General features: G+C 52.5%; 1 protein-coding gene across 2 annotated transcripts in view; it reads left to right on the top strand.

Annotated features, from left to right (window-relative positions):
* Nucleotides 1-15,463, top strand: part of GRIK3 (glutamate ionotropic receptor kainate type subunit 3) — a 119,311-nt gene that overhangs the window by 69,027 nt on the left and 34,821 nt on the right. For both annotated transcript variants that reach the window (XM_054223932.1, XM_054223933.1), the window contains exons 4-8: nt 40-221; nt 4,311-4,364; nt 8,553-8,726; nt 11,253-11,396; nt 14,609-14,716. In XM_054223932.1, the coding sequence (XP_054079907.1) occupies nt 40-221; nt 4,311-4,364; nt 8,553-8,726; nt 11,253-11,396; nt 14,609-14,716 (662 nt within the window). The remainder of the gene's footprint in view (nt 1-39; nt 222-4,310; nt 4,365-8,552; nt 8,727-11,252; nt 11,397-14,608; nt 14,717-15,463) is intronic.

Here is a 15,463-nt window from a genome sequence, read left to right as displayed (position 1 = left end):
CTGTAACACTGTGGGTTTGTCTTTGTGCAATGCCTGAAGGGCTCATACGGCTGCAAGAGCTCATCATGGCCCCATCAAGGTACAACATCCGCCTGAAAATCCGCCAGCTCCCGCTGGACACCGACGACGCCCGGCCGCTGCTGAAGGAGATGAAGCGGGGCAGGGAATTCCGCATCATCTTCGACTGCAGCCACCTGATGGCGGCTCAGATCCTCAAGCAGGTGAGCGGGGGGGCGATGGAGGCCAAGCAGAAGTGGCCACCGAGGGACGCGGCGTACGGGGTGGCCGTGCTGCGGGGAGAGCCCTGCAGGCAGGGGTGCAGACCCGCGGCTTTCCCTCTGTCCGCAACCCGCAGCTACACTAAAAACTACCACATGTACATCCTTCAAGGATACTGTTGGTTTTCTACAGAAAATGTAGTTTTCACTGAAAAACTGGAAGTACCACAGGACAAACGTTACGGGAGCAGAAAGTGCCAGGCCTGTGTCGAAGGCAGCGCTGAGACCAGGCTGTTGTCCCTTCTCTGTGCCACCGCTGTCACTGCTCATTGAGCCCGGTACGAGCTTTTCATGCTTGACGACTTCCAATATCTTCTTTCCCTTCTGTGCTACCTCATGCCCCCGGGTTTGGTTCTACGTGCCCAGGCAGGGCAGGGTATAAAACGCTGAGTTTCAGTTCGCTGTTTCCGAGCTGTGCCCGGTCTGGTGTCTCGCTGCCGGCAGCCAGCCCCGGACCAGCCGGGCAGGGACAGCATCTTCTGTCCCTTCATGAGCTCCATGTGCAATTCTTGGACTTTAAGCCAGATGTCAGTGATTTTCCATTCATTTGGTCTCTCTCCTTTCTCCCCTAGTTCCTCCGCTGGCGTTTCTCGCAGACCAGCAGGTTTGCTGCTCACCCCAGCTCCTCATTTCCAAGTGCCTTTAGGTTTCAGGGTCAATATGAGGCAGAGGAAAATGCTCTCACACAGAATGCTAAAAACCAGCCAGTGGAAGTGTTGCGCATATCAGCCCAGCAAGACACTACCACATAGATTAAATAAATCCCCTGAAGGGCTGAGAAAGCAAGCGCACGGAAAGAGACTTCTCTTGCAGCCTGCTTGATGCAAAATAAAGGGAAGTGCTCAGAGAAATCAGAAAGCCTGGGAGGGATTATTAAAGAAAGCAATATAAGGGACTCATTGTCTCCTGCCTATTATTTTAACATGCTGGCTGTGTTTGGTGCTGTTCACTTATTATGCAGTTTATTATAGTTTATTGTGCCATCTGCTCTGCTCATCACTGCGAGTGTGGAGTGAGGAAGATGGAGGAGAGGGGGGACTAGGGGGAAGGAAGCCTTTCTAAGTCCTTCTGGCTGCTTCTGTGTGTGCGTTGGGGTTTTTTCAGGACCCAAAGCCATGGATTTGAGCTTAGCAATATTATATCGTGTATCTTTACTCAGGAAAAAACTGTTAAACATTTTCAGAGTTTGGGCAGGCTCACAAGCCCAAGCCATCCCCTGACTGGCCTCTGCACGCTCGCCCGCTCCAGTGGGCAGCAGAGGGGGGGTCTGGGCACTGCCACCCACGCGTCTCTCCCGCTGTTGGCACCCCCATTTGCTGAAGAATTAGGGAGTTCAGAAACCTCATCTTCTCCCAGTTTTTCTACCCATATGAAGAAATGCACACCCTGAGGTGTCACCTTCACTTGTGAAACGGCTCTTTTCCATAGGGTCGGGTAGAAAAAGAGGGTCCCGGTCAGCACTCCACAGTGCCCTCCTCACGCTCTGCTCCACACGTTCACTGGAAGGTGGAGCTGGGTAAAGCCAAAGCCTTCTCCTGGAAGAGGGGACTCTGCTTCTGCTTTGCAGTGTTAGAAAAGCAACATACAGAAAAAAAACCATGCAAAACATGTCAGGGAAGAATGGCCCAGTCTTCTGTTTGTCCCAGAAACAGTAACGTTGATATATTATTGCTATTATTTGCCTGTTGTAACATTTGGGTAACTACACCAGTTATCTCTGCAGACCTTTGGCTGCTGGTAACTCCAGGGAACGTCCCTGGAGCCTCTCGGCTGCGCTGCCCGCCCCGGGGCAAAAGGCTTCTCTCAAGACTCGTGCTAAAATTTCCACCACTTGGTTCTGATTTTAACTGCGCATCTTTAGGTAACATAAAACGGTTCGAGCAACTACAGCCTAAGGGAGCTCTGAGTAAGCACCCAGCACCCAGCCAGCCCACATCTTGCTCCCAAGTCATTTAAGGCGAGACGCTCCCACAGCGCACGAGCAGAAAGGCAGGTCCCTGATAATCCGGGCGGCTTTTTTAAACCGCATTAGTAAAAAAACTCATGGGTTAGTAATCCATGGATAACAACACAAGAGCTGGCACAAAGATGCACAGATGACATTGCCACATATTGCTCCAGTCTGTGTTCCTTGGAGCGACTGAGACATCAAACCATTCATTATTTTACCCTCTTGGACAAACAAATCATTGTAGAAACCTATCACAGAGCCGGGCCTGCTCGTGAGACCTTCCCATCTGACCCCAGCTTCTCTGGACTTGCTCATTTTTGGTGACTTGTTAACGCTTTACATCTGTTCTCTGGCTTCCCAGCTTCTCTGTTCTCCTTGGCAGCTGCCTCTGAACAGTTGCTGCACTCTGCCGCGCACAGATGTGCCTGTCTTAACTTTAATGGGGCTCCCATTCTCAGCCTGGCGATTGCCTGTAGCTTATCCACCAGGTTTATCATTTATTCATTTCCCCACAAACCCAGACGAATCCTGCACACAGGCTGCCAGCACTGGGAAGCTGGGGCTCCCTTCTTACAGCAGGTCTGGACTTCTCATCTACCACTGATCCGGCTGTAGAACCTGAACTGGAATCTCACGATTTACTCTCGATTGGTTTCACATCATCTAATTGATGCCTCACGCACTGAGGTCCGGCTCCCCGCTCCTCCCGGCCGTGCCACAGCCCCACCGGCCAGGCAGGAGGAGGGGGACGGGGCGGCGCATTCCGCAGGCAGCTGCCAGGCTTCCCAAAGGTATTTCCAGGCCAGAAAACGTGGGATAAAGTCACACTCTAGAGTTACAGTATCTAGGCTTATGATCTAGGTCCTTTCCTTTTCCCTTGTTTTTTGACATCTCGCTTCTTTTCAAACTGTCGTTTCCTTCCTCGGAGCTAAATTCTGCCCTAGTAATTCTAGCAAAACCCAAGGGAATCAAACATTTCCTGGAGGGACTTGAAGTGGCTTTCCCACCGGTGGAGATTTTAAAGTTCTCTTGCATGTTTTCTCCACAAAACTTGCTCACAGATTCAGCATGACACTCAAAAAACCACGGGTGTCTCTTTCCCGTAGCCTGCCACCAACTTCAAGGTGACCTTTCTCATGGACACAGTCGCGTTCCCCTCCTGTTGCGTAGGGCATGGACAAGGTCGTCCAGCCGAGGTTCCTTCAGCCCGCAGTCCCTCTGACAAACCTCACAGAACAGCATGTTCTCTCCACGGCTCAGTTATGCAAATCCCAGCAATCTGCACAAACCATCCTTCGTGTCGGGGCTGGCACACCCAGCGCTCGCGCTGGCCAAGAGCTCTCGCGGCTGGCCCACCGTCTCCAAGGGCGGAGGGACGGGAGATGTCCCCACTCCCCATCCATGTGCCTCTACTTTTCCCGACGCATTTCTAAACCCGGCACTGCATTGGAGTCTGGCTGGTGTATGCGGGAAGGAGGGACACACAGAGAAGAGCTCTATGTACCGTTATATGAATGGACACTGAAGGGGAGGGGATGCAGAGCATCAGAAATATGATTTTAACAAATAAAAAGCCTTTTCCTTAATTTCTCAGCCAGTACATGGACTTGTAACCATAAGGACAGGCTGCCTTATGGTCGTTCTGCACAGGTTTATGTAAGGTTGCTCATTGTTTAGTACCTGAGAAGGACAAGCAACCCTCTCGCTCCCAGCCGTGCTGACAGGAGCAAGCCTGTGTCCCTGCAAGGTTCTGGGAGCACAGCGGTGTGCCGCAGTCAGTGTCCCAGCTTTCTGTGGCACCCAGAAATGCCACCGGCCTCCGCGAGAGCTGGACACTGAGGCTTTGCTGCCGTTTCAGCTGTTCGAGGACCACTGTTCAGCTGAGCACCTGAGCACGTGCCTCCCGCTGGCTAAGTACGTGCTGAACAGCTTCACGGGACTCATCCAGAATCCAGCTTCTGTGGTTCTGGGTCTGCCTCCTGCCGCAGCCACCAGATCAGCTCTGCGGAGTTCTATGTTGCATGACTGTTGGTATATTTTTGTATCCGCTCTTACTAACCTCCTTTCCCTGCTCTCTTAAGGCCATGGCAATGGGAATGATGACAGAATACTACCACTTCATCTTCACCACTCTGGTAAAGTATCTCATCTGTGCAAACGCATTTACTCTCACTGCCGAGCCGGGACGGGAATTGAGGAGGCAGGAGAGCGGGCTGGGGTCCCATCCTGTCACATCACACAGCTGCAGGACACGGGCGCGGAGGGGTGGGAAAAGCAGGGGAAAGGGAAGGCTGGTACCCTACAGAAGGCGAGAGCAGGGCTGGACTTAGCTTCAGGTTAGAATCAGCCCACAACAATTTGGTTGGAACATCTCCGCACCCGCAGCGCTGCCGGGGGCTCGTTCCGAGAGAGGTCAGTCTTTCCTGTGGCTGCTTTCGGGCCGGCTCACTGCTTCGGCTTTGCACAGACGCAGGGGCCGGGTTTATTGCCCCTCCCCGTCATTTTGATTTCAGTGCAGCTGCCCATGCACGGAAAGACGAGCATACGTGTGACTTTGGGAGGCTGCAGTCCCACAGACGGGATCTGCTGGGACCGAGTTTCAGTGAGAACTGGATGTGTGTTTCTGGGTGTTCGCCTAAGCCTCCCTGAAAGGCAGGAGCAGCCCTGCTGCGGTCAGGAGTTCAGGGCTGCAGGTTTATTTTGCATGAGAAGAGCCCAGCTTGAAATTAACTCTGCTCTCATTAAACACGGGCCAGTTCTTCTCTGACTCCAGGAGGCGTTTGGGTTTTTTGGCATGCCACTTTTGTTTCCGTTTAGGATGCTATTGTCTAATATACTGTTGAATTTTGTGTGATTTTGAAAAGCCAATTTATCTTTTTGCCTTTAGGAAAGAAGCAGACTAAACTAACCCTTAAAAACTGCAAAATTTATTTTTTGAATGCAAAAGACATTTTAATTACCCCTGCTGCCATTATCTATTCCAGGCAGCTTTAAGCATTTCCCAGATAACCTCCTATTAATCAGCCCCAGCTGAGCCTAGAGTACATTTCATGTGTAGGTACAGCCTGGAGGTGGGGAAAGAAGAATTATAATAAATTAATAGATAAGCAATCACAATTAATGCCACTTTCCTGAAATAACAGTTATATCATGGGAAAGATATTTTAATCTGTCGTTCCTTAAGGCAATGTTTTCCTAGCTTGCAATGCATGTGCTTCAGCTTCTACGGTACTAGACCCATGGGGTGCTAATGAATTAGTCTATTATGTTATACTGAATGTTTCTAAAAGGTCCCTAGTCAATACTGAGTACAGTGTATCAACACTTGGCATGAAACGCTTCAACATTTTGCTAGGCAGCAAGACTACACTTCACTGACTTCAGCATGAAGAGCCCCATCAGCCTTTTCTACCAGAGGAGGAGGAGACCTCAGCCTGACGCAGGCACAGCTCTCAGCTTTTACAGCCTGCAGGGTCCCGAGCAGCAACAACCCCCAAAACTCAACACTTGCAGGAATGTGAAAATGAGTCCTTGCAAATACACAAGTTTCCCCACTGCCTGCTCTCGCTTCTGCCGCTTACAGCAGCTACAGAGGGGCAGAACCAGGAATCTCTTCCCGTGCCTGGAGTCGACATAAACAAAAATGAGACACCCGCCCTGCCCTCTCCCCATTAGGCACTAAACCAAACACTCCAGCCTTCCACAGGCGTTAACTCTTGTTAAACTCAGTGTACCTGAGGCTTGTGACACGACACGAGCGTGCACGTGTCTCAGTACCTCAGAGGTCGTTATTCCACGCCTCCCATCACAGCCATGGCCGCTCCTCCCAGCGACGGCTGCCCGAGCAAATCCATGCCCAGGCAGGATCCTCGGCGATCCGTAGCTGGCACATCACCCCGAGCTGCTTTGCAGGGCAGCAGACGGAGGATGTCCTTCCCGCACACCTCCTCCTGCAGCTTCCCCCTGCGGATGCTGGATCTGGCGAGGGCTCTGCCTCTGAGACTGATGAGCCAAAGCTGGGGGCTTTGAACTGGGGAGGGGGGAGAGCACGTGTACGAAAGGGGAAGAGCCGCACAGAAACACCCAGAATGAAACTTCCTTAAAGGTAGTAGGATGGAGGGGAGAATTAATTTGCAGTACGGAAAATAATGAGTGAAAGAGAATGTAGATGAGGTGGAAAATAGAACCAGATGTTTCATTTTGCGGCTGTGCAGGAGCAGAAAATCCAGACGAAACTGATATGGGAATCCCCCCACCACCACCACGTCTCCATGTTCTGACGCTCAGCTTGTATTCTCAATTATCCTGTAATTCCAGGAGATGATAAATCAGGGTGCAGCTGAGATTTAAACTGGAACCAAGAGGGGCCTGATGGGAGTTGGCTTCTGTAGGAACTGGGGGAATCGAAGGGTCAGTGGAGAGCAGCAGGACGGGGAGGGCACCCAAAACGCCGGTAGGATGTGAAAGGAGGCCAGGGCTGGTGCTCTGCCAGCTGAGCGATGGAGACCAGGAGGTCTGGAGCTCAGTGGATCGGATTTGTCACGTGTGGTCACGTTCTGAGGAGGAAATGATCTGCTTTTGCCACCAAAATTTATTTCCCCGCAGCAATTTCCAGAATACAAACTCAAGTGTTTGACAAAAAGTTACAAATCCTGAAAAAATAAATCTATCCCAGGAGGTGAGGCACAGGACGGCTGTGCACCCTCACGTCCAGGTGATATAAGCATCTGTCTGAGGTTAAACAACTGTATTTGCCCTTAGTTACCATAAGTCATTTAAAAGTCAACATTATGGCCTGGTTTTCACAATGCCCTTTAACAGAACGTAGAGGTTTGTACTTGCATTTTTTTCATTACAAAAAAAAACAACGCACAACCAAACAGCAAAGACCCTGGGCTCTGCGGTGGGTGTGATTAATGACCCGCTCCCCGGCTGCACCTGCAGATTAAAACCCGGCATCCATCAGCAGCATGCCTTGGGGCGCAAAGTCAGAGGCCAGCGCTTACGGAAAAGATCAAACCCCCAAAGCTTATTAAAGCAAAACAGCTGTAAGAATTCCTAGCTCTCCCACTGCGAGTGAAGTCGCGGTTGCTGGCGAGAGCTGATGTTGTTATGCTTTGCTCCGGGCGGTGTGTTTTAGGGCCAGTGCTCCCCCGTGGGCAGAGCAGAGCTCGCTGCTGACGGACGCCGTGTCTGGGTGAACCCGCAGCGTGGCCATGTCCTGCCGGTACAGCCACGTAATCTCATGCCGTATTTAAACTCTTTTTTGTAATCCCTTGTGAGAGCCATGAGCATCATTCCCATATTCGCCCCCCACCCTCTATCACAGCAGACAGTGGTGCTGCCTTTCCACCTCCCCACGTTTTTACTACCATTGATCACTTGCAGACATTGTTCGGGATAAACTCTGATTAAGTATGTCTCATCCTGCTAATGAAGCCCCCTCCCAACTGCCATTCTCCATATTCACTGATGACCCCCCCCAGGTCAGCTGCCCTGGGGTTTTGCTGAGACACTCAGCTGCGGAATGCTCTTGCCATGCTGTCTAACCCCAGACTACTCGGACTAGTTACCGAGCACTGAAGTTAATCCCTGAACTGAAGTTAATATTTAGGCGTGCGGCGGAGCCAAGAGATGCATTAAAGAAGTGCAGAGGCCTCCGCGTGCCCCCCTCGCCGCCTGCCAAGTGATGCTCGCGGGCTGGCTGCCAGCAGAGCTGAGGACTGCCTGGCTGGGGTTTTTTTAAATCGCATAAAGGGCACTCTCATTCAATTGCAGACTGTGTAGGCTGGTCGTAATGTCAAGAAACGCGTCTTAGTTCCTCTTTGATAGCCGTCTGCAAATTGGCATTCTGCATTCAGAGTTACTCTGTCATCTGCAGCACCCCGCGGGCTTCAGCACTCACAGCAAATCCTCCGTGGAAAGGCCCCAGGGAGCTTCGGCTGCAGGAACTCTGCCTTGTCCCCTCTGCCTCAGTCACAAGCCTCTTTTTTCACAGTTACAGATAGCGATTCTGGTTTTCTCCCCACAATTCACTTGCCTCTTTTATGCACAGAACGAGTTCTTTGGCAGGAGTTTCCCTCTGCTGTGTGTGGGTGAACCTGCGCATACGACACCCGAATTCCACTGACACCTACGAGTCTCTGCAGGCAGCGACTGACGGCTCCAGACAGCACAATCCACCAAATTCACGAGGGCACCGTCCTACCTCCCACCTTCTGGGGGCTCTGCCTTCTCACTTCACACACAGATATGAATCGATGCAGAAAAGACAAACAAAACAAAGCTAAACAAAATGTTTAAACTGGTTTCTCTCTTTTAAGGATCTTTATGCATTAGACCTAGAACCATATCGCTACTCTGGAGTGAACCTGACTGGCTTCCGGATCCTCAATGTGGAGAACCCGCACGTATCCTCCATCATCGAGAAGTGGTCCATGGAGCGGCTGCAGTCGGCGCCCAAGGCGGAGCTGGGACTGCTCGATGGCGTGATGATGGTATGAGAAGTTTAAACAAAGCACAGGTGAAGTCTGGGAAGCAGCTTTGGAGTGGTAGGGAAGGCAGGAACATTATTAAGGGCTAAAGGTTATCGTTATTGGTTGTTGTACTAGTAACAACTCATCCCAGGTACTTTCCCCAGGTAGCTACTGGCATTCTTTAATAACTGCCCCTCAAATGCAGCCTTTGGCTGGTGGATGCCCTGCAGCCCACTGCTGCGTTAACACTCTGCTGTTGCAGGCCCAGATGCCCCCAGATTTTCCAGTTTTGAGAGACCGTGATCCTTCCCTCCCCGCCCTTCCTGCCAGTAAAAAGCTGCCCCCAGGACGTGCAAAACTCAAAGCTCTCAGTTCCAGCAAGGGCTGAGCGCGATGGGGAAGCGCCCTGGCTCTTTAGTGCTGGGAACAAGAAGAGAGGAGCTGCCACCAGGGTATTGTACCCCCTGTTGAGGCGCAGCAGGATTTCCCCGTGCTCGCCTGGCCTGGCAGGGGCCAGGCTGTGTGTGCCCCAGAGCCCGGGGCAGGCGGGGAAGGGCGCCCTGTCCCCTGGGCTGCCCTCCACAAGTCCTGCTTCGGCTCAGGGCAGGACCGTCACCTCCAGGTCCCTCTGCCCAGCCCTGGGAGCAGCGCTGGAGAGCACAAACGCTGCTGTCCCACCAGAGGAGCCGGGCAGCCGGGGCCTGTCCCACAGGGGCTCGCAGGGCTCCGGCTCCCACCATCTCCCCGCAGCCCCCGAGAGCAGCCAAACGGCAGCTCCTGGGCGCTGGGAGCGCAGCACACGCGGGGCTGGGCCAGGCGATTCGCTGAGATCGATGCAGGGAATAAAGAGCCAAAGCTGTGCCCAGAGACGGGCTTTGCTGCAGCTTTGATGACTCCTTTTAGGGTCTGATGGCAGCTCTGCTCCACTGAGTTACTGCTCGGAAGGTACAGCACCTGCTCGCCCATCTGTCCTCCCTGCCAGGCTGCCTCCGACCCCCGGAACTGCTGACTGGCGCCCTCCTTCCCTCTCCCTTTAGATCTGCCAGAACCCCCCCACAAGTGGCAAAGCCTCCCAGACTTTCACCTTGAAATGGCTCCTCGTATCCCTCATTTATTTTTTTGGTCTTAGAGGAGAGTCCCCCCATTCTCCTTTAGCCTTCTGCTTCTCCGCAGCGTTGCCCACAGCTGCAGCATCGTGTTGCCTGCAGGGGTGCTGCCCCCCCAGCCCGCTCCTCTCCTGCTCTCTCTTCGCTTCTCCAGAGGGGATCCTGCCTTTCACTTGTGTTTGCCTGCTGTCTGTCCCAGCCGGGCCCCGATCTCAGCTGGGAATTACAGTATGTAATTCACCATGAAATTGCTTGGACGTATATTCTCGTACCCCCTCTCCCCCAGCCCCAAATCCCAAACCCCGTCCCTGCTGCTGTGAATACAAGCCCACGGGACGCGGGTCGGTGCCTGCTCGTCGTGCTCGGGTGCTGCGGGAAGGGAAGGTCACGGGCACGGCTGCCAACGCTGGAGGATTTTCTCCATGGCCATGTCCTGTTAGATATTTGCCCTGTTATTTGCCGTATTATTTTGTTTTATTGTGTTTTATTAGTCTGCTGCTGCACTCACATCTGTTTTGTAGCTTTGTGAAGCCAACAAATAATGTATTTTCACCAGAAGGACTGACCATATCAGAGTGAAAAATAAATCCAATTCTCTTGATCAGTGTTTGGAGATGAGATGGGGCATCTCAAATTGAATCTAAACCCATCACATTATATGGAAGAAAAAAAGGAGTTCTCCCTAGTTCAAATCACTGAAATGTGGGAAGACGTTACAAATCTGCGAGGTCCTGATTTCAGTGACGGTTTGGGTCATTTTGGAAAATTCCATGCCCGGGGACAAGCCATTTAACTTCTCTGTTTCTTATTTCCCCATGTATGAAATAGTGTGGATTGTATGTTCTCGTATAGGGTTTTTTTACACTCAGACGAAACAGACGAAATAAGAAAATTTTGTTACTATCTTCTACATTTAGAAATAGCTAGCTTCCTTGTTTGACAATACAGTAGTAAATGCGCTAGAAATAACCAGAACAGATGCACGCAGACAAATGACATTTTCACAATCTCTTATTTTAAGACAGAACTATGATCTTTCAGTCTAAAGGGCTCCATAACAGAAAAACACGCTTGTGAGGCTGTGTCACGTGCAGAACTCGGTGTTTTGAGCATGAGAGGTCAGCCGAGAGGTTTAGACTAGCCCTGCGTTAAAGCACACGCGTTTACGGCCATTTCTGGAGGTGCCGGGGGTCTCTCGAGAGCCCAGCCCTGCCCTCGGAGCGCTGGGTGCAGGGTTGGACACCCGGGAGCAGGGATGGTCGGCGGGGGCCCGGGACAGAGAAACCCTTGGGTCCGCCGGGTGTTGGGCAGGGGGTAACTCAGAGGGGGTTCTTGCAGCGTCTCCTGTGACACTTAATGGGCGTCCCGGCTGCTTTGCCATCCCAGTGCTTCCTTGCTCTGGGACCGCTATCAACACAAATGCTGTTCCCCTGTACTTTAGACAGACGCTGCCCTGTTGTACGACGCAGTGCACGTGGTCTCCGTCTGCTACCAGCGCGCCCCTCAGATGACCGTGAACTCCCTGCAGTGCCATCGCCACAAAGCCTGGAGGTTCGGTGGCCGCTTCATGAATTTTATAAAAGAGGTAAAAGCACAATTTGCAACCATGATTGCCTCCCACTAACGCAAAACTTCCCCAGCAGGAGCAGCGCAGCTGCTCAGCGCGCAGGTACGGATGCTCGCGGCAGAGAGACTTGGCAGGGACAGGGGTATAAAAAATCCCCCCGCCTGGGCAGGTACAACTGGATGAGCAGCACCAGGCTGCTGGGTGCACCCAGAAAGGAAAAATCCTGTCTTTGCCTTCAAAACAACATCCGTGCAGCCACGCCAAAACGTCCAAAACAAGCCGAAATCTCCCATGCGGTCACTGAGACTTGCCCTGGCCCCTTCTTGCGTCAGGAGCAGCTGGACTGCTCCCTCTCCGAGGCCGTTTCTTAGCAGAGCAATAGCCATTTGCCTTTTACAGGAACATTTGCTTGGGGTCCACAAAGGGCATTCAGTGCCGCTAAATCCCAGTGGCAGCGCTGGCAGCGCCGTGCGTCGCTGCCTGTGTGCTGATGAACGGCTTTGGCAGAGCTGTGGCTTTAGCAAGTGGGGAGCCAGGGGAGCGAGGAGGCAGCTTCCTTCCCTCTCTGGGTTCAGTCATTATGATTTCTCTCTGTTCAGCCCACGTAATTGTTTGTTTGCATCTGGCTTAAGCACGCAAGCAGACTCAAGAGCAGTGAGCTCTCGGAGGGAGCGCAGCGCTGTGAGAGGCGGCCAGCCCTCCCCAAACCCCCCCACGCACGCACCCTGCACTCACCCCCCGCGTTCTGCTCTCTCTGCAAAAAGGAGCCCTCACGTAGGAAAAAAATGGAGGCAGAGCGTCAGGAGGATACTGCAAACCCTACCAGATACATCTTTGAGATAAAACCCCCTTATTTACCCTAAGGCCTTTTAAAACTTCTGTGCCTGGGGCACTTCACACGGGGAGTTACAGAACAGGCTGCCATGTAGGACACGCGACTGGACCACATTTAAAAGTCTGGGTATAAAATCCCCTAAAGTTTTTAAACAGAAAAGAGTAGAAGTACGTTGTTAATCGTTGTTAATGATTTGTGCTGCAGACCCCCACGGACCCCGAGCACAGGCACGTCAGTGCGGTGAGAGCGCACGTACCCCTGGCGCTGCCCGAGCCGCAGGGAGCACGCGGCTGCGAGGGAGGAGGAATCATTCCCATTGCAAAGGGAGAATGAGCTTTTTTCTTAATAGGCACTGAAGATGATATCTCTCCTCTCTCTGCCTCTCTCTCTCTCTCTCCTTTTTCGTGTTTTGTTCACTTCTGCAGAAAGCCGCTCCAGCTGGCTGCCAAAAGAGAGTGTAAATAATTTGTTTGGTTGGCTCCTTTTGCAAATTACCCAGCGCCTCACACTCCAGTGCCTGCCTGTTGTTTCCCTCCCTGGCACCGTGTCAGCTTGTTGCAGGGATAAGCTGCCTCCCCGCTGCAATCAGAACACACAGTAATTGCTCTCTCTGCCCTCCCGGAAAGACAAAGCCTCGCCGCGGACACCCGCTCCCTCGGCCCCGGGCTCCCCCAGACACCAGCACCGCTGCCCCTGGGTGCCCCCCCGGCACGGGACGGCTCCAGAGCTGCCCCTCTGGGGTGAAGCCCTGCTTCTTCCAGCTTGCCGAGGGGCAAAGGGGCTGGGACGGTGGTCCTGCCAGCCCCGGGGAGGCCACCCTCACCCCGTGTGCTGTCAGGGCTCCCCAGAAAGCAGGGGGACAGGGCCAAGCGCCGGGGCAGGAGGCGAGGGGACAGGCGGGCACTCGGAGTTTGCCTGCGGAGTCGGGGCTGACACCGGCGGGATCAGATCCCATGGGGGACCGCAGCAATGCCCTGCGCCCCCAGCCTGGTCCCGTGAGCCGTGCGGCCCCTCGGTGCTCAGCACAGAGCTGTGTTTGCTCCAGTCGGGTACGTTAAACACTCCATGTTTTTCCTGGCTCCCGGGGGGCTCCGCAAGGCTGCGCATCCCACAGGCAAAGCACCTGCACACCAAAATGAGCAAACTGAGCACAGCCGCCCCTAAAACTCACGGGTGGCGAGGCCGGGAGGAGGCTGTTCCTCAGGAATTAATGAGGAAGAGCCAGAGGAGCGTATTTACTGGGAAACATGCCAGTCGCTCCCCCCCGAGAACACATTATGCCACCTTCACCACCCTGGGATATTTCAAGCTCCCCCACCCATAAAGGAAACACATTCGTCAGGGAGGAGCGTGCGTGGTCTGCCCTGCTCAGGGGAAAGAGCCCGAGTCCCAGCTCTCCACTGCTGAGACGCGATCGCAAAGCAGCAAACCATGTCGGCAGGCTGGCACCCTCCCGGGAGCATCCTCCTTGGGAGAGATCTTACAGCACGTCCCAGCACTGTCCCCGGGCAGAGCAGGCATCGTATACCATGTGTCCCTTAGCACCTGCTCTGCTAACACAGCTAGCATCGATATTTGGGGCACTCTCCCCTCCTAAATCAGAGGAATTCAGTCTGATGGTGCTGCAAAGTGTACGGTGGAAAAGAAACGGCATCACAGCATATTTTTGTTTGAAATGAATCTGGACATCTTTACTCCAAGGTCCTGCTCAGAGCAGGACCACTGCCCAGGTCACAGCAGGTTGTGCAGGACCTCGTCCAGTCAGGTGTAAAATCTCCAGGGATGGGGCTCCGTTGGGCACCAGCCCCGTGCTTACAGTGCCAGAGCTGAAGGGGGGTACCCCCACAGCACGCGCCCACCACATTCCCAGGCCCATTCCAAAATGACCGAGCCCGCTAGCACGGACGAGCCCTTAGCCTCTGCCGCTCCGCTCTCCATCTGAAAGGAAGGAGGGAAGCATTCAGGACATTTTAGCTTCCACACACCTTGGAAGCATCATCAGGTTCGTGCAAAAAAGGATTATTTATGAGCTTGACTGGATTTGTCCCAAACCCAGGCTCCCTGCAGCCCGGTATTTATCAGTACTACAAGGATAAATGCAGCACACAAGGATGCCGTGATAAATGCAAGCGGTTTTCTACTGAGTCATCATGTCCTGCAACAGCTGGTGAACACAAAAGGTGCGAACAAAAATCATAGCAAGGACTGCAAGAGAGTTAAGAAAATCTACAGTTCTGTCTGCAGTCTGAACAGTGACGGAGGTGATTATTAATTAATCATGCTCTTTGGGGAGAAAGAACCAGTATAAGGACTAATTACAAGCACATACAGTGAAGGGCAAAAGATTATTTATGATACCGAGTAACAGCCCTGCTACTTCTTCTCCCTTCCACAGGCTCAGTGGGAAGGACTAACAGGACGAATTGTCTTTAACAAAACTAGTGGTTTACGGACAGATTTTGATCTGGATATCATCAGCCTCAAAGAAGACGGTCTCGAAAAGGTAGGCAGGGTTTGTCTAGTCTGCGTATGGCTTAGTCTAACTCTGATACTCAGGCAACAGAGAAGATGGTTGGCTGTTGTATTGTTTCCATGTTTTCTGTTTTTTCTATGAAAGGATATTTACTTTGTGGGATTTCTCAGATCCTTTTCCATGCCTCAACCATGACTCACTACCCCTGAAGCGATGTGCAATGTGCGTGGGATTACAGTCACTAGCTGCAGAAGTGCTTGTGGCACTTTCCTGGGACAGTGGAAGCAGAAGAAACTTTCTGAGCAGCTGTTAACCTCTCCTTGCCCGGGCCAAAGGGGGAAGGAATAAAGCCTGTCCCACCCCCCATCTGCCTGGGCTCGCTTACAAAACATTGATTTTTCCCTGAGGAGGCAAAAGCTCTTGAAAGCATCATCTCACTGTGATTTCCCACAATGAAAATTGCCTCAAGCTTAGAAATGGCCCCAGCTTATTACAGCCTAGATTTTGGAGGAGGATGCAGTGTCGTTTTGTTTGTTTCTTCCCTGTGTTATCTAAGAAAAAAAGCGGAGCGTGGTTTTGCCTGGCTGGCTGGAGGGGCTTTGTTTGGTGGCCACCCAGAGGCGCCAGGGCACAAAGGCTGCAGCCTCAGATCCTCCTAATTAGTGCAAATCTCTAGGCACAGAGAGGCAATGCTGATGTGCAAATCTGATTCCCAGGTGTTCATGGGGATTTCATTTCCTTTTCTTCAATTACTTTAAAAAAAAAAAAAAAAGGCAA

Source organism: Rissa tridactyla, chromosome 18, assembly GCF_028500815.1.
Source record: "Rissa tridactyla isolate bRisTri1 chromosome 18, bRisTri1.patW.cur.20221130, whole genome shotgun sequence".
NCBI classification, from domain to species: domain Eukaryota; kingdom Metazoa; phylum Chordata; class Aves; order Charadriiformes; family Laridae; genus Rissa; species Rissa tridactyla.
Note: the sequence above shows the minus strand (reverse complement) of the source record. Positions and strands in the feature narration are given on the sequence as shown.